The sequence below is a fragment of the Apus apus genome, chromosome 2, assembly GCF_020740795.1.
Source record: "Apus apus isolate bApuApu2 chromosome 2, bApuApu2.pri.cur, whole genome shotgun sequence".
Classification (NCBI taxonomy): Eukaryota; Metazoa; Chordata; class Aves; order Apodiformes; family Apodidae; genus Apus; species Apus apus.
The window spans coordinates 26431805-26455924 of NC_067283.1; the positions used below are offsets into that span (position 1 = coordinate 26431805).

The 24120-nt window shown below is 39.9% G+C and overlaps 2 protein-coding genes across 4 annotated transcripts in view; one reads left to right on the forward strand and one right to left on the reverse strand.

Moving 5' to 3' along the window:
* Nucleotides 1-17146, reverse strand: ASNS (asparagine synthetase (glutamine-hydrolyzing)). 3 transcript variants are annotated; one of them, XM_051609954.1, is made up of 12 exons: nucleotides 17060-17146; nucleotides 15219-15501; nucleotides 12745-12982; nucleotides 11200-11385; nucleotides 10795-10896; nucleotides 8533-8660; nucleotides 7634-7760; nucleotides 6232-6338; nucleotides 5786-5886; nucleotides 3517-3598; nucleotides 3111-3266; nucleotides 1-1558 (listed from the first exon to the last, which is right to left on the reverse strand). In XM_051609954.1, exons 2-12 carry the CDS (start codon nucleotides 15465-15467, stop codon nucleotides 1349-1351), a joined length of 1686 nt encoding a protein of 561 aa, XP_051465914.1. In that variant the 5' UTR covers nucleotides 15468-15501; nucleotides 17060-17146; the 3' UTR covers nucleotides 1-1348. The 3 variants fall into 3 exon arrangements, with proteins under 3 accessions (XP_051465914.1, XP_051465915.1, XP_051465916.1); XM_051609955.1 differs by lacking the exon at nucleotides 17060-17146 and adding an exon at nucleotides 16696-16776; XM_051609956.1 differs by lacking the exon at nucleotides 17060-17146 and adding an exon at nucleotides 16548-16570.
* The window catches only part of C1GALT1 (core 1 synthase, glycoprotein-N-acetylgalactosamine 3-beta-galactosyltransferase 1), a 26149-nt gene continuing 19174 nt past the window's right edge, over nucleotides 17146-24120 (forward strand). Inside the window, exon 1 of the mRNA XM_051609957.1 lies at nucleotides 17146-17212. The gene's annotated coding sequence lies outside the window, so the exon portion shown is untranslated. The remainder of the gene's footprint in view (nucleotides 17213-24120) is intronic.

Sequence of the window (24120 nt, forward strand, 5' to 3'; positions counted from 1 at the left end):
GTTTCTGGAATGGAGATTCAAAAGCAGGATTAGGGAAGAGTAACAAGTAGACAAATAAATAAAATAAGGAGAGTAATAAAGAGACAATCAGTCATTATATTTTTAAATTTTTAAACCAGAATTGCTTATATTTTATCTTTTAAATAAGAATTGGCTTTGGTTTCCTAGTCAAGAGGGACAAACTAGACTTGTCTTCATTAAGAGCATAAAGCTAGTGAAGTCAATCTGCAGCACACATGTATATTTTTTGACCACCCTTGTGTTTAAGTCACCTTTAAAAAAGCAGCCCCCAAGCCTCAGTAGTTAATACAAAGTAGTCCTGCATAAAAAGTAATTTGTTTTTCAGTAGGATATGAGAAGTTCTTGTGGTTTCTGAATAAGCTTTTCTTCCGTTTTTCCAAGCAAAGGTCTCTGATCCCATTGTTTTTAATGATGCTTGTGTCTGACCAAAATCTACAGTTGACAGGGTTGGTTCACCACGCTGTTGGCAACATGCAGTTGAGCAACACTGTTTACCTTTTCATCATACAGGTGGAAAAACTCACAAGTGAAAAATTTCTTAAAATACTTAGTCATGCAACTTCCGACAGACTGATACAAATCACCCAATTAGCACTCCATTTTCAAGAATAATAAATACACTTGAAAATTTAAGCCCTTGAGTTAGAAACAAAGATGAAATTCAGTTTCTCTTGTATGTTCTGCTCTTTGATAACAGTCACAATATCTTTAGACTGCTGTATATTTACAAGATTCAAAAACAGCCAACTGATGGCCTTACAGTAACAAATAATTAAGTAACATCCAGCACCACTACTATTATAAACTCTAGTAAGCATCTCTGCATAGCTATGAAAATCTAAGTATCTTTTGAAATCTAGACCAAGTTTCTCCAGAGTACTTAGAAAGACATTCAGATAGACTATTCAAATCCCACGGCCAGTAGCACAAATCACAAAATACCTGGGGCCAAATCCCCTTTGCTCAGAGGGCCTGCAGCAGTTTGCACCACTTAGGACTCAAGTCCTCAAAACAGAGCCGACATTCAAATATATTAAATGACTGCAAGGCAAATTAATACAATCAAAGTCACATAAGGAACAGAGCTGCCAAATAAGGTAGATTCTCATCCATAAAGTATTTTCCCATTAACAATAAAGTTTTGGTACAGCAGACTGAATTTTCAATAGAACACTAACCACAGAAAGCTCTTATTTCCCACAGCATTGTCAAAATGCATCTTAGAGACTATTTAAGCTTTAAGTTTGCATAATTTGTCTGGCTTCTTTAAAGCAGAGTGCATGCAAATGGCTTGCAGCACTTTTATTTGAGGGATTATTTCAAGAGCCTACTCTTGAGCAGCTGACTTGTAATGTTTCAACGTGCGAGCAGAAGGATCAGTGGCTTTAACCCATCTTGGCATCCAGTAGTGGGGCAACCAGTTGCTTTGCCCTGAGTAGTGCTTTTCAAAGATCTGGCGGTAGTAATAACTTTCTTTCGTTTTAGGAGGATTGAAAGGGTATTTCTCCGCTGCCTTTTCCAGCAGAAGGTCATCAACCTATAGATGTAAGCAAAACTCAAGCTATAAATACATTTAACTTTTACAAGTCAATTTGCTGTGAGTTGAAGTCATACAAGGATTAACCAAACACTGAACGCTCATAGGTTTAAGAAATAAAAGTCTATTCTAGAGGCAGAGGTTTCACAGAATCACAGAATGGTTTGGATTGGAAGGGACCTTAAAGATCATCTAGATCCAATGCCCCTGAATGGGCAGGGACACCTCCCACTAGATCAGGTTGCTCAGAGCCCCATCCAATCTGGCCTTGAACACTTCCCAGGATGGAGCTTCCACAACTTCCCTAGGCAACCTGTTTCAGTGTCTCGCCACCCTCATTGTGAAGAATTTCTTCCTAATGTTTAACATTCTAACAGGTGAATTTTTGTCCTTTGACCTTTATGAATACGTAATTCCATTTCCAGTGCTGTTGATATTTCACTCTGCATCATACATGAAGCCCACTTCTCTTTGGATTAAAATCACCTTTGTTAATAAGCTCACAAAAACTTTCTTACTCTTTTCTTTGCTGTGAATCAACTGGAACAACTTAAAGCAGTCTTTGTGCCATGTAAGTGGCATCCTGTTGTTTGTTTTTCAGCTCAAAGAGCTGTTGACTTTGCTTGTGTAACCAAGCTCTTAACAACAAAAGACCTGGGATGCAGAAGCAGATACCTGCAGTTGCCAAGTTGGCTAAGAAAGGGAAGATTAGTATTTGCAGCAGTTGAGGCATTTTCTAATGCAGCTAGCTTCCTTCCATTGCCAACATGCTGTCTAACTCCTCACAGCCAAAAAATCAATTTGCCCCTTCTACACCAATCCAGGCTGAGTATAGGCAGCACAACACTGTTGCCCGAGCCGACTACTTTCTTGCCTGGGGATATAAAGAAAGAAAATTGGAAACAAACAGTTGGTAGTAGGACAGACCAGCACCCATCCACACATTTCTGGGTAACAGAGCCCTGGTGTGAACTGTGCATTATTTCTCCTTTGGATGATTAAAGTACTTCTGTAAACAAAAGTTTACTATTATTTGTCCAAGCCAAAATGCTGTAAGTCTGTATTGGTTAGCAATGCAAGCAGAGGCTTTAAAAATCAAAAGGGCTTAGCTAAGTATGGCTGGGAAAAACAAATGACATGAACATGAAAGGATGTTATAAAGTCATTATGCTGTTACTCAGCAGCAGAGTAAGTTCATGCAAGTGCCTTCAGCTGAAGCAGCTGCTTTGCCTGTAACCCAGAAATTGTGTTTGCCAGCAGACAATCCAATTTGCAGTCCAGATACTTACATGATGTTCATTTCCTTTCACAGTAATTTCTGTCAGCATTTCTCTAGCATTTATTTGTATTTAGGATTTTAAATGCCTTTAACCGATTTGGATAGCTAGAAGACCATTGATTAAAGTCTATCTTGCTCTTCCATGATGAAGCTCAAGTTACTATCGTACCCAGATTTATCCTCCAGATAAGCATGTGAGCTGCCCCCACTTGGCAGCCATATCTAATACACCTAAATGTAAAAGGCATTGAAAAAAAATAAGTTGTATTGTACCTGTTGGTCAATATAGTCTTGAAGAATGGAAAACCAGGATTTCTTTACTGATGCTATGCCATCACTGAAGGCTTCTTTGGGTCTCCAGAGTATTTCTTTGGGAAGCAAGTTGGAATCTTCAAAGGACTGTCTTAAAAGGTATTTTTCAATTCCATTCTGTTTGCAGAACAACAAACAGTATCATGAGGCTCAGGAACTGCAGTACAAAGATCTGGCTTTAAACACTTCAGAAATGGTTTCCTTTCAGAAGGTCTGATCAGAAAAGGGTTCCCTATAGTCCAACAATAAATTTAAGAACATGCTTGACCTTGAGTAAAAGACTTTGAATTCAGCAAGTTGGTCCTCCTTAGAACAAGTAAAATTAATCTGTAAGTTTACACTTGGGTCCAACCCTAGTTTTACATACCTTTGGGATTCGCAGTTCTCCTGGTAGAGATAAATAATAAGAAGTAAACCGATGATCCAAAAATGGGACTCTCAGTTCAAGACTAAACAGAGGAAATAAATAGAAAAGATACTGAATTAATCCAACAAGTCATCTGCTTACAAATTTTGCAACAGTTATGCTTTCCCCATCTTTCCCATAGAGACAAGGTTTTCTGCTTTTACTTATAAGAAATTTCACTTGCATATTCATGACTATTTGCACTCAATGAATCAATTTGAAAAGTATATGGTCTGCACGGAGCAAATAAAGATCTTGATTTATGATGCCATCTGCTGGACATCTTCTAGTACAACGAATTTAAAGACTACAGTCCTGCAGGATTTGCAAAAACTGTTGTTCCATGTAAGCAAAAACACGCTGAAAAAAAAAATAAAATCCTGTAGCCCCCTAAGAACTACCAAGATGCTCACTGGGATTTGCATCAGCATTTGTAAAGGTATCACAGAAACAAGCAAGGATTTCTGCTGTCATTTCTGAAATCCACATTTGTTTGTGTTTTCAAGAAACTAGGAAAAGGATCATGCATGTACACCATTAAGCTATTGACTACTGATCCTGCTGCATTTGCACAAGTTCTCTCCTGTACCAGTGGCAGATACACAAGCACAAAATCTTCCTGCTTACATTCTCTTACACATACCACGGCTTCTAAAAACACAGAAGGAAACAAAATTATAGTAACTCTGCCTTTGGTAGGAAGAACCCCTCTCAGTGTGTTTCCTCAAGAGCCATTACGCTGCCCAGCTTCAAGGTTAAATGGAAGTGTCATACAGCATTCTAATAAATTCACTGCCTCTCTACCTCCTCCTCTAATAAAAAGCAGATGACTTCAGCTTCTCCTCAAGAAACAGCAACTCTCCAAACAAGAGGAGGCAGAATGTGATATTGAACTGTCTTGAATACGTGGCCAAACTTTTCAGCACAAAACAAATTATGAGGCACATGGTAGGTCTCTTACACCCTATCCATCTTTTATATAGAAAAGAGAACCAAAAGGTTATAAAAACCTGGGCAAGTAACTCTGTGGCAGGATCTATATGCAACACAGGTTTCCCAATAGATTTGCCTTGCCAAAGGTACCATCTTTTTCTCAACTATAGCCACCTTCCCAACAATATTCTCCTGTTAATGTCTTTCTTAATAAAATTATGCTGTTTTCTGTAGTGTACAATTTGGTGATTCTTTAAGGTATCAGTCCCACTGACTGTATCCTCACATCTCTATCAGTCAGCTACCTGATTCAATGCACACAATTTGTTCTTTCAGTACATTTTTAATTCTTCATACACGTGCTGATTACGAGATTCCAGGTTCCTCTTTGTCTAAACCTCATAAACCCCAAAGTCAAATGCAACTTTGTCTTTCCTCCTTAACTCTGCATAGTAATATTTCTAATTCACCTTTTGTATAAAGACCAGTACAATCCCAGACAAAAGATATTTCCTTCATCAGTTGGCAACACAGTAGGCCCTAGTCACAAAAGACCAGATTATATTTTGCAGTGTGGCTTGCTGTTGCTGATTCTTTTAGGCTGCAATGTCAATTTCAGCCTGGCATGCAAATCCCCAGCAGCCTTTTGCTTCAGAATCAAGACCTACTCTAAGCAGATGCAATTACTCAAGAGGCACTGTAAGCAGATGCAATTAGATTCACAGTTTCATTCCATCTTATTGTTTCAGAAACAGCATGGCAATCCACTGTCTTTGCTCATTCGCTAAAACACTTTGGTAAAAAGTTGTCCATAGCAATCATAACGTGTTTGTCTAGCAGTGTTTACAACAGAAATGTGATTGATGATCACTCTGAAGACCAGATCTGCCTGCCCTGCAAACTGCTCGCCCTCATGCCGGGCTTCCCACCCATTCAGAGCACTGGGACCCTGAGGGCCTGTGCATACCTGGAACATTAGCAATGCCTGTTCTGACAAAGCAGGTGGTATTAAGATGTAAGTCATATTAAGATACAGAGCTCAAGCAGAGTCTGCAATGCACTCATTTGCTGCTACTACTACTACTACTCTGAAGATCGATGATCATCTTAGAGTAGTTTCGATCCAGACAGTAGGACTAAAATTATCCTGCACTACAATATTCTGAACCACTTAGTAGTTCAAACAGCAACAAGTTAGCAATTAATTGTTGTAATTTCCTCAACAGCAGCACAAGTTTTAAGATCTTCTTAGGCTTTTAAATCATGAGTTCTCAGCATCCAAGAGACTATGTTTTACCCATGTGCTGCAGTAGTTCTGTCTGCACGAAGTACATCAAACAGGTAGAGCTCCTTCAGAAGCCTCTCACTCTCTTCTGCAGCTTCTTCAGGAGACGGTGCCTGTAACCAGACATATGCATGGAGCACACAGATATAATACAGCTGTGCTGAGGAATTATTATTTGCTGTCCTGTGTTTGAGTTGTGGTGATCATTGAGTGATCTCGGAACAAGCAAAGACTAGCAAAAACTACAAGGAAAAAGTCTCAGGGATTTCTGAAGTTTAAAAAGTTGGGTTTTGGGTAATTAAATTAAATCACTTGGATTTATGCCACCCTGGGAGAAAGCCGTCAACAACTATACAGCTGTGACAACTCTCAAACATCACCCCTTGAAATCTCAGAGATTTTCTGCTGAAGAGGAGAACAAGAAGCTCAAGAGCTTTCTGTATAGGGAATATATTTACCTTGTGGAAATATATATATCCTTGTGTAAGCTCATCTGATCCTTCTCCTGAAAAAATGACCACACTGTCTGTTTTCTTGCGTATATATTTGGAGACAAGGTACATGCCTTGAAAAAAAATATGAAGTTATTAAAACAGAGCTATATGTATGTTGTTATATACAGCTAGTACTGTTTTAAATCTAGCATTTTAGGAGCTTCTCTCCTACACTACTTTAATCTGTAGTAAACAACTGCAATATGCTAAAGCAACATCTCATTGTTATTCAAAGCCATCAACAGCCACACGAACCAAGTGCTACAAATACATCTAAACTGTGTACTTACACTTAGCCCTCAAAATAACAGAAAGATGTGTGCATCTGTGATCCTGGGAATGCTGGAGCATTCCCGTGGGAACACACACAGGAGCTGTTCTGACTCAGTTTGAAGTTAAGCACATGATTAATCCCAGTACAGTCCTGAATAAACCTTTTAGCTTTGGAGAACAAAACTACTAGCAAAAAGTTTCTGCTTAACTCTCTGCCATTGTGGGTTAAACTGGATTAAACTCTTTCTTAAATTATTATTTTTTTAAAAAAATTATTTATTAATCAGAATTACACCTTCCTTTCATTACTCCTTTCCAAACAATACGCTTTTATAACAAAAGTATTTGAGACCTAATGCAAAGGACCTGCTTCATTAATTCTCATAGTAAGCAGAAATCACAGATGACTAGTTGGCATTATTTCGGAAAGAAACACTTTTAATACTTTACATTGCAAAGCCCTATCTTCATATAACAAACCCCACTCAAGCAACTGGGTTTTCAAAACTGTGTTGACTATTTGGCTTACTAACTTTTTAGTATGTTTTAGGCCATCACAAGGTTAACTGGGTAAAATGTAATAGCTGGCATTACAAAGGTCACATTGGGTTAGGGTTTCTTGTTCTTATCAGGTTGACAGTCTTTTGTCAGAAGCTGCTAGTGACTTCCTTCATTTCTCAGAATCAAAGATACATTATAAGAAGCCTGCCTGGCTTGAGTACACATGTTACTAGAGGGTGACAAGAAAGAATTCACTTCACTTTTTATTACCCTATTCCTTGTATAATTTTAATACTGTTTTGCGATCGCAACATTCAGTACCTCAAATAACCTGTAAAATTTCTGCCTTCCTCCAAGGTTCATACTTACCAGAGCAGAAAACCCAGATCTGTAGATTAAACATTTATTTGAAACCGACAACTGGTTTTCCTTCAGTGTGGTATCCCAGACAAAACTGAAGAGCAGAACTTGGGAGTCCCAGTTTGCAGGTTCTGTGACAACTAGAGGATCTAGTAGATGACTACAAGATTTTGCATAAAATTTCATTCAGGTGCTGTAAAGCAAAGATTGCTATAAAAAAAAAAAATCTTACCAATTGAAGCTCTTATTGTTGTTATATCATAGGTTTCCAAGGAGAAGATGACCTCCTCTATTGCCTGAATTCCCTCTTCAGAATTAAATATTACTTCATGATGTTCACTACCTATATGTGCTGCCACCTGTTTGTAAAAGGTCACAGTAATGTATTGCTTTTCAATAAAAACATTTTTTAGACATACATTGTATTTAAAACACATGTACCGAGGGAAAACACCAGCTCTCTTCTGCCACGGTGAGAATTAGATGACATTAGGCCAAGAAAAGATGACACTGTAGCAGCTCCTCTGACTTGCAGTGGTATATTCACCAGAAGGAACACAGTCTCCCAAATGACAGTGTTCAATCTTTATTGCAACAGACCATCCAGCTGCTTGCCCAAAGCATAACAAAATCTGTAGAGGCCCAAATACTCTAGATATTTGCCCTGAAGAGAAAAGGCAGCTCAGAAGCCATGACAGGCTAGATACCTAAAGGGTACCCCAGATGACAAGCAGTTTGTAGGAGGCTCTTCATTCAATAAACCGACAACTTACAACATTTAACATATACACAAATGCTATAGCATAGAAACAATAGCATGGAGATTTATCCTAAAACCCAGAAGCAGAATTGAGACAACCCCAAAGTACTGTCCTTTTGGTAAAAATGCAGTGAGAGTCAGTAATAAAAGTCTTCCAAATGCAAGAGAACACAGGTAAGGCTCAATTATCTCTTTTGTAAGATGCAACTAAGCAGAAAATGTTGTATTATTTATTGCAAACTGATTTACATTATAGCAATACATGAATATTCAGTACTACTATTAACACCATACTAGGAAATTAGCACTATTAATATATGCTGTTTAGCATTCAGCAGTTCAGAACAAACTGAAAACAAAGCTTGCTATACCTTTCTGGCAGCCAGCAAGTCAGGACTGTTTTCCATTCCAATGGCAAAAGTTTGTAATGGATAATTGATGTTGATTTCTTTCATCAGTTTCAGAAGAACAGCTGCAACCAAGCTGGAATCTAAGCCCCCTGTCAACAAAACAATTTATTCCATTAGGTGTTTGACTGGGTTTTTTGTTTCCCTTTAAGGACACTGAATCTAGACTGTGGACTCTCATGCATGGGCTACAATTTCAAGCCATGTGATTCCAAGGTACTTCTTGTACAAGTGCACATTTACTTCTGCTTAACAAGAGAATGAGGCAACTTTAGTGGAACATCTTCAGTAACAGTTGTTAGTACTTTTGGCATCAGAAGCATCAGTGGAAATCCTTCTTTAAGATACACAGTAAGTATTCTGAAAACACTGTACTAGAACACGCCCCTTCTCAACTCTGCTATAATGGGATTTATTCTCCATATAAAAAAATGCTCTCTATCCTTTTTTTACCTACACATTTGATACTCTACTGACAGAACTATGTAGTTGTTTTGTTTGTTTGCTGTTAGAATAAAAAATAATTAACAGAAAGTTTGTTGTAAGGACTTCACTCTTCCCCAATCATTTTTCAAAAGTATGTTTCACACATTTTGAGTGGAATGAATTCTTAAACACCACTTCAATGTGAAAAGGTTCACTACTGACACTTTTTTTTCTTACTTTTTTTTTTACTTTCTCAAAGAATGACAGTGGAAGAATTTGAACAACTTGGAAAACAAACAAAAAGTAAAACAAAGTGATACACAAGGTTCCCAGACGTACTCCAAGGCTGCACCTTTGTGTTCTGATGAGCTCTGCTAATCCTTGATTAGTTCTACTTGCTGCTACCCTTTGCAGTACTGAGCAACACAAGGTACCTGTTCTCCCACACCTGCCTGCAGTTTTGACAAGCATGAGGCAAAATCCTCTTTTCTGTTTCCCACAGCCTGCATGTTTTTTTTGAGCTGAGTGCATTAGCATCCATTTCCACCCTCATCCCCATTGTGGACATGCTACCCTGTAAAAAAATATCCTTCTGTAGAAACCACATGCAGAATCTGAGAAAAGGAGAGCACAGAAATCAAACTGAGTGTTTAGGATGCAGAAATCACAGAAATCAAAACCTGAGTTTCCACTGTGAAGTTGCAGAACTCCATCTGTGACTGGAAACAAAGGCAGTTCTCCAATGGTGATGCTCCAAGCATACTCAAAATTACTGAGATACTATGAGATTACGGAGATACTCTGATATTTTACCAGCACGGGCACTTATGTTACTAATACATCCTGCAAGTGCATCTGAGAAGCTACTGACTGCTTTCTAATTTGGTATCTGAAATTTGTTTTTGAACAAGCATTTTATTGAGGCTGGCATCTTCTAACTCTGCATATCTCTGTTTCATTTACCTCCCTCCTACTTTTTATGATGCCACAGTAAGGCAATGGTCCAACAGTCTCTCTCAGTCAGTGCTCTCTCATTCAAACAAGATAAGTAAGTGCCGTTACTGATATTCAGTGCATGCATGACCAGCACACCAGAACTCTAACTACAACTGCAAGGTGCTACAAAAACAAAACCACAGTAAAACGTCAGTCCCACAGCTACGAAGACTCACCTCTGTAAAGTACCTTTGTAGTAAAGTACACTTGACCACCAGATCAGAACACTGACCACCTAAGTCAAGAACCACTAGTTATTATTTCACCTGAAAAAGACTGTAGCAAATAATTTCAGCCCAGGTGCTCCCCTGTAATTTAGTAAATCAAGGGCAGACTAAGATGGCGGCTAAAGCGAAGATGGGACAAGAACTTCATTTCCTCCTGCTGCCTGAAACATGCCAAGGCTTTTTTCTATACTCAGTCTGTGCAAAGTCATGCAACAAATTACATTTTCTTTTTAGGCACAAACCTAAGCATAAATCTCATATTTAAGAATTTATTCGGTAATTTTTCAGTAAGAATATTATATTTCTTTTCTCTTAGTTAAAAATGGTCAGTGTCTCAACATGCTGACATCCCAGTCCAGAGTAAAATTTAAAAGCATAAGACTTTCAAGACACTTGTGTAAACTGGAAAACTTTATCACCAACTAACAAATTCCCTGTTCTCTGCTCTAAAAGCAAATGAAGATTCAGAACACTTGAGGTATGTCACAGCAGAACAGTCAGTGTACTTTCCTCTAACTAGTAGAGGATGGGCAAAAGAGAGAAGAGATACAGAATCATTTTGAGTCTTGCTACCTACCTGATAAAAGACAACCAATCCTTCTGTGAGCCATCAAACGTTTTCTAACAGCATTTTCAAACAGAATACGGATGTTGCTTTTCACTGTTTCAAGATCAAAGCCTGTTCAGGAAAGAAGAGAAGAGGGGAAAAAAAAAAGTCCAAGAAGTGTCACTTAGACTTTGTTGGATTATGCGATTAGGAAACAAAGATACTTGTCTGGCTTTCCTTTGATAATGACAGCATGCAAGTCCATCTTTGTACATGACTGCCTACACCAACAATCCTTCAGTCCCTACATTATAAAAGTTCTTCCAGTTTGTTTGTTTTGTTTTTTTTAAATGTCACTTTTTTTAATTGATCAATGCAAATCTTATATTCAAAGATTTTTCATCAGAAAAAGTAGCAAATGCTTTGCTGTACTACCTGAAGGCAAAGTTTCCACTGTATCGCAGGCAGCATGGAGTGGTTCATCTTTACAACTATGATATTTTACTAATTCCACTGATGTAACCTTTCCAGACGGCTTTAAATCCAACACTTCATAATGACCAGGGAGAAAAGGTTCCACTTTAGGACATAAGGATGTTGAATGCTTTAAGTTGATAAGTCCTACAGATAAAATGGGGGGAAAAAAAGTAATTAACTGGGATGGTTAAATTATACCTCACTCAACAGACTTTGTACTAAAACTATGTATCAATATTTTCTCCAGACCCTAAATCTGTTATTAAAAAATACCATTTTGAGTGGGAGTCTGCCCTGGCTAGCTCATGATTCTGCTTCTGGCAGGTTGCACAAGTAGATATGAGCTGTCTCAAGCTATGGCAGCAGAGAAAGGAAGCCAGCAAGTTATACTAATGGGTAACTAGCAATTTATTCCTGTGAGCACTAATAAAAGCACTTTTCTAAATGACTACATGATGTCTAGGTCAAGGTGTAATATGCTTATGGAAATTCAAATGACATTTAATAACTGATTTTGTATTTAAAATTAAGTGTAGTTCAGCTAACAAGAAGTTTGTAATGTGACGACATCACTGAAGTGGTTGCTTAATTGACATTGATTTACTGATTTCATAACTCATCAGTTCCAGCCTGATCTACACCACTGCTAATGAATGCCAAGAATCAGACTTGTAGCCAAACCTCATTTGCATTCCTTTTGTGAAAGAGCATGTTTTGCACCTGCTGGTCACCTGGATGCCCCTTGAGGAACTGCACAAAAGAGACACTGTATTGCTGTTAGAGAGGGACCAGTAATCCCCTGTCACAGCTATAGGACACAGTTCCTAAAATATTAACTTCCCTTCTTCCTTCCCAAGAAGCAGAGATGGTACAGCTCTTAGTACTAGTACTTAGTACTACTATTAGAGGAGTCAACCTGCATTAGAGTCTGATAATAAAATTGATATACAGTAAGTGGGAGAGACAAGTAGCTGCGAAAGTCAATTTTAGCCAAAGTGCATTTTAGGCAATAAACTCCCTTTATGGCATTATTTGGATTTGTTTAGGCAGGTGTCATGACTAGAGATAATTACTAAAAAAAACCACAAAAAACCAAACAGTAGTGGACGTATCATCACAAAGGAAAACAATTGTCGAGTGTCATCAGAAAATTACCCAATACTGCATGAAATTTCAGTAGGGTTTTAAAATTAAAATGCACTTAACTTAGGGGTGACATAAAACATTTTGGACTTAATACTGCTATGATTCCAGAACACAAAGAATTAGAAAAGTAAATAAGCAAGTTATTTTAGAGAAATTAAGGATAATTAAACACCTTAAGGGCTTACTGTCTGTGGTTTTTGTTTTATTGATGTGTAGTTCTTATACTACTAAATATAGTTCATTTATTAATAAACTTAAAGTTCACTTTCTCTTCACACTTAAAAGAAAAGCCTCACAAAGAAGCCTGTCTCCAACAACACCTAAGATTATGCAGGCACTAAACACAACTGGTTTTACCTTTTGCCTCAGAACAGACACCCAAAAATCCATCATCAGTCAGCACCTTAAACAGTGGTCTGACTCCATAGGTATCCCTTGCCAGAAACACTTTTCTGTTTGCAGTGTCCAGAAGGATGAAAGCAAATACACCATCTAGCATGGATGCTGTTTGTTCTATTCCTCCTCTGTTGTAAAGATGGAGGATAACTTCACCATCCACTAAAGTCTGATACTCAAATCCAAACTGCTTCTGCAACTAAGAAAAAATATAAAGAAAAACACAAGTAAGCATTTGCAAACACTGACCACTTATTAACTGGAAAAAAAAAAACCAAAACAAAACAACTAAGGCATTTTCCTAAAATCACAGTTCAACATATATAAAAACTTCTGCCAAAGAAGGAAATAATTGTCTTGTGTTCAAAATAACATCCAGGATCATGTCTCAGCCAATGTAGATTGGCTCCGTAGTCTTAAGCAATTCACATTATGCTAAGTTTTCAGGGATACAGTTCTATCTGAAGATGTCAAGCTGCAAACCCAGGACCCTGGTCTTCAGAAGTATTAGCCTCCCCATCTCCCACAGACACATGGCAGAAGCAGGCAACCATGGCTTCTATAAAATCCAACTCAAAACAAAACTAGAAATAGGGACATGATTTATTATAGTGTAAAAATCAGTCAGTGTCACCTCCTTATCAAATAAAGACATTTACATAAGCCCCACCCCCCAAACACATAGACACTGGTAACATCTCTGCAGAGTAAAATACTTCAGAAATAAACTTTGAATTACTTAAGCAGTCACCACAATTCCTCACTTTTTTTAACGCACAGAGAATTTCCTCCTCCCCAATCTTCCTCCATTCTTCAAACCCTTTTCACTCTGCCTGTGCAGATGGAGTCAGGGAGGAAGAAATTACCTGTAACTTAAGTCAAACTAAATATTCTTAATGTTCTTGCGGTGCTACAATTAAAGTTCTTTCAGTATCTACCACACAACGGGAAAGAGGGAGCTTCAATAAAACATTACAGAGCCAAGAAACCTCACAAAATCAATGCTTTTGCATTTTAACTTAAGTTCCTCAGTTTTAATTGTTAATTATGGGGCAAAGTCTTGGATCAAATTGAGTCGGTATTAAATCAATTTTTGCCCTGAACACAATGCCTGTTTCACCAATGATCCCTTCCTACGTAGGTTTTAGCCACAAGCCTAAAAGAAAATCTCTTTATAAAGAAAGAGGGTACGTAATGTAGTGAGAACAACTGAACGAATTCCTGCTGATGGCAATGCAAGTTTTGCGTAATAAATTCCCCTTAGGATTGTGTGTGTAGCATGACAGAGTAATTCTTACTGCTTTCAACATAAAAAACCCCACAATGCAAAACGCAGCAAGTATTACAGACTTGGTACAAAACATTTCACAAGGACTGAAGGGCAAAGTGTATCTCACATTACCAACAGCCAGACACTTAAAGACTGTGCGGAAAAAAAGGCAAACAAAAATCTGCCTATTCAGTTCGGTTCCCAGTGATGTTACTGACCTCACTGACATCACTGACAGCAGTCTGACTCTGACTTCAAAGATGTGATGTCAGAAATACTGAGATATCTCAAATTATTCATACATTTCTGATACTAACATGCTCAGTTTATGATTCATTTTAAGCATTCAGTTTCAGCACGATTCAGAAACAATCACAATTGTAAGCTGCTTTATATGCCATATTTGGATGAACTGAATCTCTTCCTTTTACAAGTAACTCAGGTGGCATGGGCATCTCAGCGCAGGCAGTGAGGCACATGGATGATGTTCAGCAGCAGTACCACACCTATCAAGGCCATTCTGACACTTTAGGAACTAAGTACAGAGTTGCTGCTTCTTTTTTGCCCAAGAAACTTGCCTAGGTCTGGCTCTCAAAAACCCCACAAAGCATCTGCCTTAAGCTGAAGACACCTAAGGACTCTGCTGGCCTACTGGAAACGTTTCCCTAGCGCTTGTTGCTTCCATGTAAATACATAAGCATGCATGCTATATATATATAAAATATATTTTAAGTGACATATCCCATCTAGATTAATATGCAGAGAGAAAAATGCAATTCCCAACAGCTTGAAGATGACCCAAAATAACTGAAGAACAAGAAAGTTTAAAAGCATTTTTGTTATAAAGACAGATGAGAGGGAGAAAGAGGCTTGGAATTAACTCCCCAAGAGATAACGAAGAATGCATCTTTATTTTAAACTGATCAAACCTGAAGATACAATATTATTGCCCTTCTTATCAATTAAAAAATGATTTTTCAGTAACATAATAATCTTTAACACTATCTAAACTATCACAGAGTGACAGTTCATCAATATCATTTACTTTCTCTTAAATACAAGTAATTGGATTAATTTTTTTTTCCCACTGTATTCACTAGTTTTGAATTAAAAAAAAAAAAGAAAAAGAAAAAAGAAACTGTCACATGATCCATACAACACTTACCTGTTTGAAATTGTAGATTTCTCCATTGTAACACAGCCACAGATACGGGAATTTCTTCACCCGGATAGGCTGCATGCCATATAACTGATCAACGACCGCAAGGCGGTGGAAACCAAAACAACAGTTGGTGAATCCATTGACATTCTCAAAACGAAACGCATCAGGGCCTCTGTGAGCTATCTTCATGGCACTTAGACACTGGACAGAAAGGCACTCATCACTCCCAAAGAGGGCCCAGATACCGCACATGGTGAGGCTACTGATCTACCTGAAGGTGGAGAACCTGTTCAACAGAAACACAAATGTTATAAGCAAGAGCTGGCACCTAAAAAAGAGTCAACAAATGGGGGCTATTAATTGCTGAACTGTCAAGAGCACTGATAAAAAGCATAGCAGACTTCACAAACACGAGGTAAAACCTGGTTTGCCCAGTGTATGATAAGCAACCTTCACTCAACAAGAAATTAGGCTTAAGTTTACCTTCAGCTACACCAAAGTCGTCTATGACTTTTTTCAGAATACAACTGAAACAAGTGTTTTGTGGCCATCAGGTATGATCTGTTGAAGTAACATCATCTCAGCAGAAATGTTAACAGTCTGTTCAGTTTGTGGCCCTTCTGTCTATAAAGGGGGCTTATAAGAAAGAGCAAGAGAGACTTCTTACCAAGGCCTGTATTGACAGGACACAGGGCAACCATTTCAAAGCTAAAGAGGGTACGTTTAGACTGGACCTCCCCGGCACCCTTGGTGGCTCAGATGAGGGAGGCGCGATGGGAGCCGTGCTGGTGCAGCGCCCTGCTCCCCTTGGCGCGCCTTTTCCAGGCCAAGAGCCCCTGGAGACCTAGGCCTTGCAGCTCTCTGAACCCTCAGGGTAGAGGTGGGCTGAGAACCTACAGGTCAAGCGATGACGCTGGGGACCTCAGCCCCAGCCTACAGTGGGTGTTGGGGTTCAGAGAGCTGCAACACCTACAGCTCCCGGGACACGGGGCTGGCAAAAGCACAAGGAGAGCGCAGCCCTGCACCAACGCTGTCCCGGCCACGTTTTTCTACTCCGAACAAGTGACGGCGCTAGGGAGCTCAGCCACAGCACATGGAGCCGTGCTTTCCAGCGGCGGCGAATTCCAGCTCCCCCACGATCCCCGGGGCTCTTCCCACAGGAGCCCGCAGGCGCCCGGGGCCGTTTCGCTCCGCGCCCGCCCGCTGCGCCCCACGCCCCCCATCCATCCCCAGGCCCCCCATCCATCCCCAGGCCCCCCATCCCTCCGGCGGCTGCAGCGCGCCCTAGACCCACCACCCCCTCGCTCCCTCCCACGCCGGGGCAAGGCACACCGGGGAAGCGAGGGCTCCGGGAGCAGCGGCGGGAGGCCGGGCCGTGCGGGAGCTGGCCCCGGAGGCCGCCCGGAGCGGCTGCGCGCCCGGCCCCCGGCAGGCCCCGCAAGCCGCGGCCCAGCAGCCGCCGCCCGCTCCGCTGCCTTACCCGGTGCCGGCCGCCGGCGCACGGAGCGGCGCCGGTCTCGCCGCGGCGAGTGATGGGGAAGGCGGCTCCCGCCTGTGCCGGCTCCTCCCCCGCCGCCGGCTGCTGCTGTTGAAACCCGCCGCGAAGTTTCATCATGCTCCTCCCCGCCCAGCCGCCGGCCGGGCCGCGGGCCGGGGCCTATCCTGGCGCAGCGGGCCGGGCAGCGCCGCCTTGTCTTCCCTTGCGGCCCCGGGAGCCCCGCGGCGGGGCAGGGAATGGGGGGGCTGCCACCTCCCCCGGCCCGTTGCCAGGAGGAGCGGCCGCCGCGGAGGTCAGCTTGCAGCCACCAGAAACCCCGTCCCTGCAGGTCTGCCCGGAGTTGTACCTCGTATCCTGAAAAGAGCTCCGACACCTGCCTGCGGTCCCCTTGAAGCTGCTTTATTTGGTCTGGGAGAGAGCGTGCTTGCAGAACTTACACCTGTGGGAGCATGTGTTGAGGATTTAGGATTTTGCTGCGCCTACCTGAACTTCGTTATTGGTCAGTTTAGCCTTTCTGCCTTTGAGAGTGCTAAAGTAAATGAAATGCAACTCTTAAGATGTCAAGTGCTAAATATAAACCCTAATTCTCTACGCATACTTCAAGAGAGCCAGCAGCAGTAATCTGCATGCAGTGCCCTTCTGTGGCTAGCTTTAGTGGACTTGGGGTGAAACTGCAGTGCTGTGCATGGAAAGTCAGGTGAGGCAGGCTGTCAGCAGGAAGCTGGTCTGCGTGTAGAATTTTAAAAGGACCTTTACGTAGCCGTTAAAAGGATATTTTTAGGCTTTAGAAAGGAAAATGTCTTGAAGCATTTTGTGCATGAGAAGTAGACTCCAGTGCTGATTAGGAATAGATTGCAAGAGAGCGGAGCTTCACCTGACCACCGGAGCAGCCTCGAGAGAGGCAAGGCTTTGGGCAAATGCCTATGAACAGTCCTCAGAGCTGGGCCCTGCCTGGGAGAGCAGATTGACAGTGTGTGCAATGGTAGTCATTGCTTACAGAACAGTAGTGGTTGTGCTGGGGAGTGTCTTATAACTTGTCTCGTTTTTCCAGAGATCTGAATGTCAGAAACTGCCTTTTGATAAACTACAAGAAATAACAACAAGCATTGTATTAACCTAGGATGGGTTTTGTTGTTGCTTGTTTGTGTTTTTTTTTTTTCTTTTGTTTTTCATCTTCTTTTCTCCACACAGATCAAAAAGATTCCTGGAGGAGTCTGCTTAGGCTTAAGTTGTTATCTGGACATTTTCATTTTATGAGCAATTCGTGGTTCATAACTAAATCTCATACAGTGCTTTATGATAGTAAGTCATAAACCATTTGGTAAAATAAGAATTTTCTCATGGTGAAACTGAAGCAGGAGGGTGAGAAGCAACTTGGAGGAACTGGCCTGGTAAGGCTGGGCATGGACAGAAGGGGAAGAGTGAAACCTCCTAAGTGCTCATTAATGTCTGTACCCTTAGGGCCCGCTGGCTAACAGCCACACATTTATCCTCTCCTTTACTAGCACTTCTGAAACCAGGAGATAAGTGCTGCATTTTACCATGTCTTGCATGTCCAGTGGAGTAGATGGTGTTCTGTGTAGGACTAAGCAGATATGCTGCACACAATCTACTTTAAAACATTGAAGATGTTACTGTTTAGTAGTTAAAATAGTGCAGGTAATAACTGATATGTCTCTTTTCTAGTCTTTTTTCTACTATTGCCAAGTAGCCTGTTACAGTCCCTTTACATTAAGTGTCATTCTTCAATGTCTGAACTTTTCTATCAGTGTATCTGCAGGCAGCACTCAATGTGATTACACCTCAGTTTCACAGTTCTGTTATCAGTCATCTTCCCTCTCAGTTTTCCCTTTCCTGCTCCCTTCTTTATTATGCATAATATTTTTTTCAAAGCATTGTCTTCTCCACTATATTCCTTGATAAGAGATTTTTCCCTCAGCTTTTGCTGAGAGGAATTTAAATTGATGCTAGCAGGGCAGAGAGGACAATCTGAACGTAAATATCAAGTGTGATGAGTAGCTAAAAGACTTTCTACTTTATTGTATTATCTGTTTAGTACCTGAGAGTCACCATCTGGCCACAGGTTAAAACCGCCTACTAACGGCTGAAAAACACTGGAAGGAAGTTCCTGATTAATTAATTAAGAACTACTTGGATTAGTTTTGTTTCTAATCAGCTTAAATGAAAGGCTCTGCGTTTTCTCTGAAGGCATAAGGTAACCACATACATGAAAGGTCAAAGTGAACAGGTAAAGGAGCACAATGTAGAAAATGGAGCTGCATGACTGTGAGTTGAGCACTGCTTGTAACAGAAGCTTGTGCTCCCCATTTTTTTCCCACTAAATATCTGCTGCATCCATTGGATGTGGTGCTACCAGAATGCCTGGAAGACTGGAAATGTGTAAGTTTTGTGAGATCTATGAAATCTGTTTGAAGGGAAGGCAGAACTGAAGGGAATGTGGAGAAGTTGGAGGCTGTGATTAAGAAAGACATTCAGTGAGGGTATTTTGCATTCACAGTGATGACTAACAAGTCAACCACCTATAGAACCTGGGGCTTTTACAGGGAGTAGCCTCTCAACACGCTTTGTTGATGGTGAAGGCTGCCACTAGTGGGCCAAGTCATTATGACAGGCAGGACTGTAAAACATCAGAAATTCTGTTGATGTGCCTAGCTCAGCCTCGCACCAGCCCTTTGCTTTCTATTTTTGCAAAATGGGAGATTTTGGGTGTGGGAAGGGATGTATCTTGACTACACTCTAATGACTCCCTTTGCATCCAGGATCCATTTTTTGACTTGGGCCAACTGCTTTCCATCTGGCCTTGAATACATCCTGAATAGCAATAGCAGTACTTTTTTCCTTCTCCAATCCTAACTTGAGTAGTAATGGAGTCATGGGATTAGGCGGCTTCAAGCTTTCAGATGCCTCAAACTGTTGTTTTCTCAACTCCCTGTGACTGAACGTCCATGATGTAAGCTGGGTACCGATCATCAAGAATCCTGTATTCTCCAGCTTGAATTCATTCCTTGATATATTTGCTATACAACACTTTGCCACACATTGTCACAGGCCTAACTGAATGGTAATTGCTACTATTGATTTCAGTGTTTAAGTCTGCGTACTGTACTTTGAGTTTACATCTTCTGTTCCTGAATGCACACTAAGATAAGAATCTAATGCCATTTTTGGGGCAGTGAGTTAGTGTATGGCTTCACTTCTGCCAGGAAAGAGTGACTTCAGACAGATACTGCTCCACGAGCCAGCAGTGTTGCAACAAAGGAAAATGAAGTGGCAAACGGTGAATGCGCTTTCTGGAAGCAGTCTAGTATATTTTCTAGGACAGGGACTGAGCTTGAAAGCAGGAGGTTGCTTCTTCTAGTGGAGCCACACAGAAACATCCTTGTACCATGGTGGCATTGGCAGCCCATTATACACTGGGAGGGATGATTAGTAGGCAGGAATCAGGAAGGTGGAGATCGGTTCCTCCTCCCCAGCTGGATGGGTTGACATAAATAACTTATTGCATACTCTGGCTATCTTTACAAATATAAAGGTGTGTTGGATATATGTACATTCACCAGGCAATAGTTTTAATGCCAGGTGTTCTGGTAACACATCTGAAACATATGATTATATGCCAGGGATACGTGTATGCAGAGAGCAAAGGCCTTTTCTTGCTATGTTTTTCCTTCCCCAGGAGAATAGTAACATGATGTGCTCTTAAAGTTTAAGTGCTTGCACTCAAGATCTCAAGCAAAACCATACTTCAGTTCCCATATCTGAGTGGAGGAAAAAAGGTGAAAAGAGAAACTCAAATGCAAAAGAAATGTGGAGATCAGTAGCTTGAAGAGAGTTAGGCTCCCATATGTGTCACTCAGTCTGCCTTTTACCAAACTGCACCACATGCCAGTGAGCTTTAAGCTTGCAGCTTTTGAAGAACTTACTGACCTAACTGTTTGTTACTCTAATTTTGATGATACCTCTTCTTTTTTTCCTCTGTGTTATTTTCTCTTCCTTTGGAAGAGATTTAAAGGGCAGGCAGGCTATTTGTCTCTTCTCTGGACAAAGTCCTCTCTCTTGTGGTATAAAAAGTAGTTGTGCCTCCCACTGGGAGTCCCTGTTGCTATAGTCTCTCTTATTTAATCCTTTGTCTTTTCTTTCTGCTTAATTATGTTCAGCTTCAAAACAAATAAGACTTGCTCTGACCTCAGAGTTAGAGGTCACAGCACTGAAGTGTTAAAATCTTTTCTAGAGCCTGGGTATTCAGAACTTCAGTAAAGTACTAGAAAGGCATGTCTAATGTAGTGGCCAGAGAGAACACAAAGTAAGGTGATTTGTTACTGCCTGCACAAAAGACTAAGCATTTTGCACTACTGCCCATCCTTTTTTTAACATCCCAGCCCTTCCATTATTCCCCATGTTTCTTAGCACACACAAGAAAGGGTTGTTGAAAGAGCTGTTGGCCATGCAGTGCACATGGCATATGGCATACCAATGGCTCTATTGTCAGTAGGCCCAAGGCCACAGAGGAATGAAACATTGCTGACTTTAGCTGAATAGTGCTCTTGGCTAATGAGAAGGAATCCTGTGTAATTTATTCTCCCATCCTGGTGAATGGGGGGTGGGAAGCACACCACAAAACCAAAGAACTATGACATATGCTTTTTAAACCACTTGCATAATAAGAAAGAAACATGATTTGTCTGATATTGATTCTGTAACATAAAGCAGAGTAATTCTCTAGAGTTTTTAGACCCATAATGGTAGAACTAATTTAAATTCCGGTTCTTTTTTTTTCATACAGTAAGAAAGATTAGGCGTCAGCTGAATTAGCATTTAAACTAACCATTGTAGTCAGTATAGCAGGATTAACTGCAAATTACAATCTTTAGTTCACTTTTTCATTGTAATTTGCCCATTGTGATGTTTTGACCAGTTCAATAGATGTTTTGTTTAATACAAACACAATCCTTTTCATCTAGAATACAGCTAAATTCTGCTGTAAGAGACATGGTTAGCTGGTATAAAGTTGTAACAGCTAAATCCATGCTTGAACATATATAACAGAGACTTAAAATATATTGAAATGCATTTTTCATCTGGAATAACTGTACATAATTCTAAAAGGGTTTTGACACACATCAGTTGTGCTGCTTTAGTCTTTTAAAGCACTGCATTTAATTTTGTGATTTGTGTCTGGAAGACAAAAAATGTCCAGTGGAATGTGCTTAAGTGCACATATATGCTCTCCTAAATGTAATGGAGAATTGTTAAGAATAACAATTATTGAACGCTGCGTGAGAATTTTTTTTTTTTAAATAAATAAATAAATAAAGTAGATGTTCTTTGGTTTATATAAGACTGAGAAACTATTAAAAAACTTACGACTGCATCTGCTCTTTCCCATCACTAGGTCGAGCTATTACCTCAACATGAGAAACTGTTACCCTGCTAATACTGTTGTCAGAAATAAGAGGTGTAGAACAAAATACAACAAAGGTCTGCAATAAATTAACTGGACTGGCAAATGTAACCCTTTTCAGCATGGAAGATAAACAACTGTACTACCACATGCACTAAGCCAATTATTTTCTGTAAAGGAAAACTTTTAACAGTGAAAGTATTTTTCCCCATTTTCTCACAGAAGTACACATTAAAATACAGCTCACTTCACAGTATGTATGTATTGGCATCCTGTTAATTCTGTTAAATCAAGCAATACTGAACCCTTTAAATGATCACCTTGTTTTTTCATTATAGCTACTTAGTCTGCTGTTTTCGGATTAATTAAATTCTAATTTCTGTATGGAGGTAAAATTGTTGTTACTGTTATCATATAAACAGTAAAATGGAATGTCTCTCTTCCCTCATTAGAAGCTCTAACAACAGATTTTGTAAAAACAGCTTTGTCTCTTTACATATTCTTTCTAATCAGAAAAAGTGAAGAAAACCAAAAGAAGAAAACCTAAAGAGAAGAAAATAAATTCTAAAGGAACTCAAAATGCAGTATCAATTCAAAAGGAATAAAAGAATTAATGATTGCAAAGTAGAAGAGTTAGTTCTGCATTCTCATTCTTACTGAACAATATCTCATCTCTTATCGGATGCCAGATGATAATGTGGGCATTTTTACTAATTTAACAGGATAATTTCCAATAATAATTAAAATATTTTTAGTGAACTTTTTTTTTTCCCCAAAGGGAAGTTAAAGAGACATGAGCCAACTAAAACCTTGTATCAACTCTGATAAATACAATTACACAAGAACAATACTTTATGGCAATATTACTTTGAATTTCGTTTTAGCTGACGACAAGCCCTTGAACCGCTTTGCTTTTGCCAGGAACAGGTACAGGATAGGCAAACAAAAGAATGTATCTGCAAGTGTTGGCTGCACGTCAAGCTGTTCTGAAATGCAATTCTTTTATTAGAGATTTTATTGTTTAATAATGTATTATTTTATTATTATTGTAGGATTTGACAGAGAAAATATTTGCACTTGCCCTTGCTAACTTTTAAGGTGTATGTACATATAAACGGAAATACACTTATCTATACTGAAATATATCAGTAACAAGAGATGTATTTTTCTTACGTGCTTAAGTAGGTTTTACAAGGCCATTTCTATAAATAAATCAGGGCCAGAAAGTACATTCAAATAAGGGAGGGTGTGATTTATGTCCATGCCAAGTAGCATTCCTTGATAAAACTTCTGGGCATGGTTTAAAGAATAACACTTGGCAAGAGGTATTTCTAAAGAGCAGTATGGACAAGATGGAGGTTTCACTCCATCGACAGTGCAGCACTCCCAGGAATCCCAGCAGACTTCTTAACCCATCAGGATTCCTGCATGCCTTCCCACCAAGTCCCACGGTGCTGAAAACAGGTGTGATTTTCTCAGTTTTCGTGTAGGAAGATCTCATTCTGGTGGCCTGCAACACAGCCCTCAACTTACCTTGAACTGAAAAATGGTAAAATAATTATGTCAAAGAATGGTCCCTGGCACTGTTTCATCCATGGAAATATGTAGTCCAGAGCACTCTGAAGTAGGTTTTGAAGCAGGTCTGTAAGCAGGATAGAAACATTGTGGGAAGTGCTTCTCTTGCAGAATTTCCAGAATGATAGCTTATTACATTTTGTCTAGTATTTCCAATCAAAATACAAAGACATTTAATATTCCTTAATTTTGGTAATGAACAAAACCCCTTCACTTCAAGTTCTCTTAAAGTGTTCTTAAAAATACTGCATTTTAGCAAGAACCAGTGATGAATTTCTTATTCTGCCACTCAAGATGTATCACCCAAGCTTTTGGCACACACGGAATATTAATCTGTAAGTTGACAATGGCTTGTTTTAAGTTAAGCATTTATTGCAGGCAGATCTGGTTAACTCAAAGAGCAGTGCAAA

Excerpts from the sequence above, each read along its gene's own strand:
- ASNS (XM_051609954.1), bottom strand. The coding sequence starts at position 15,467 with ATGTGCGGTATCTGGGCCCTCTTTGGGAGTGATGAGTGCCTTTCTGTC. Across the intron at positions 10,897-11,199 it reads AGTGGAAACTTTGCCTTCAG|GCTTTGATCTTGAAACAGTG; the intron begins GTAGTACAGCAA and ends TTTCCTGAACAG. Across the intron at positions 3,599-5,785 it reads AGAACTACTGCAGCACATGG|TCTTGAACTGAGAGTCCCAT; the intron begins GTAAAACATAGT and ends TCCTCTGTTTAG.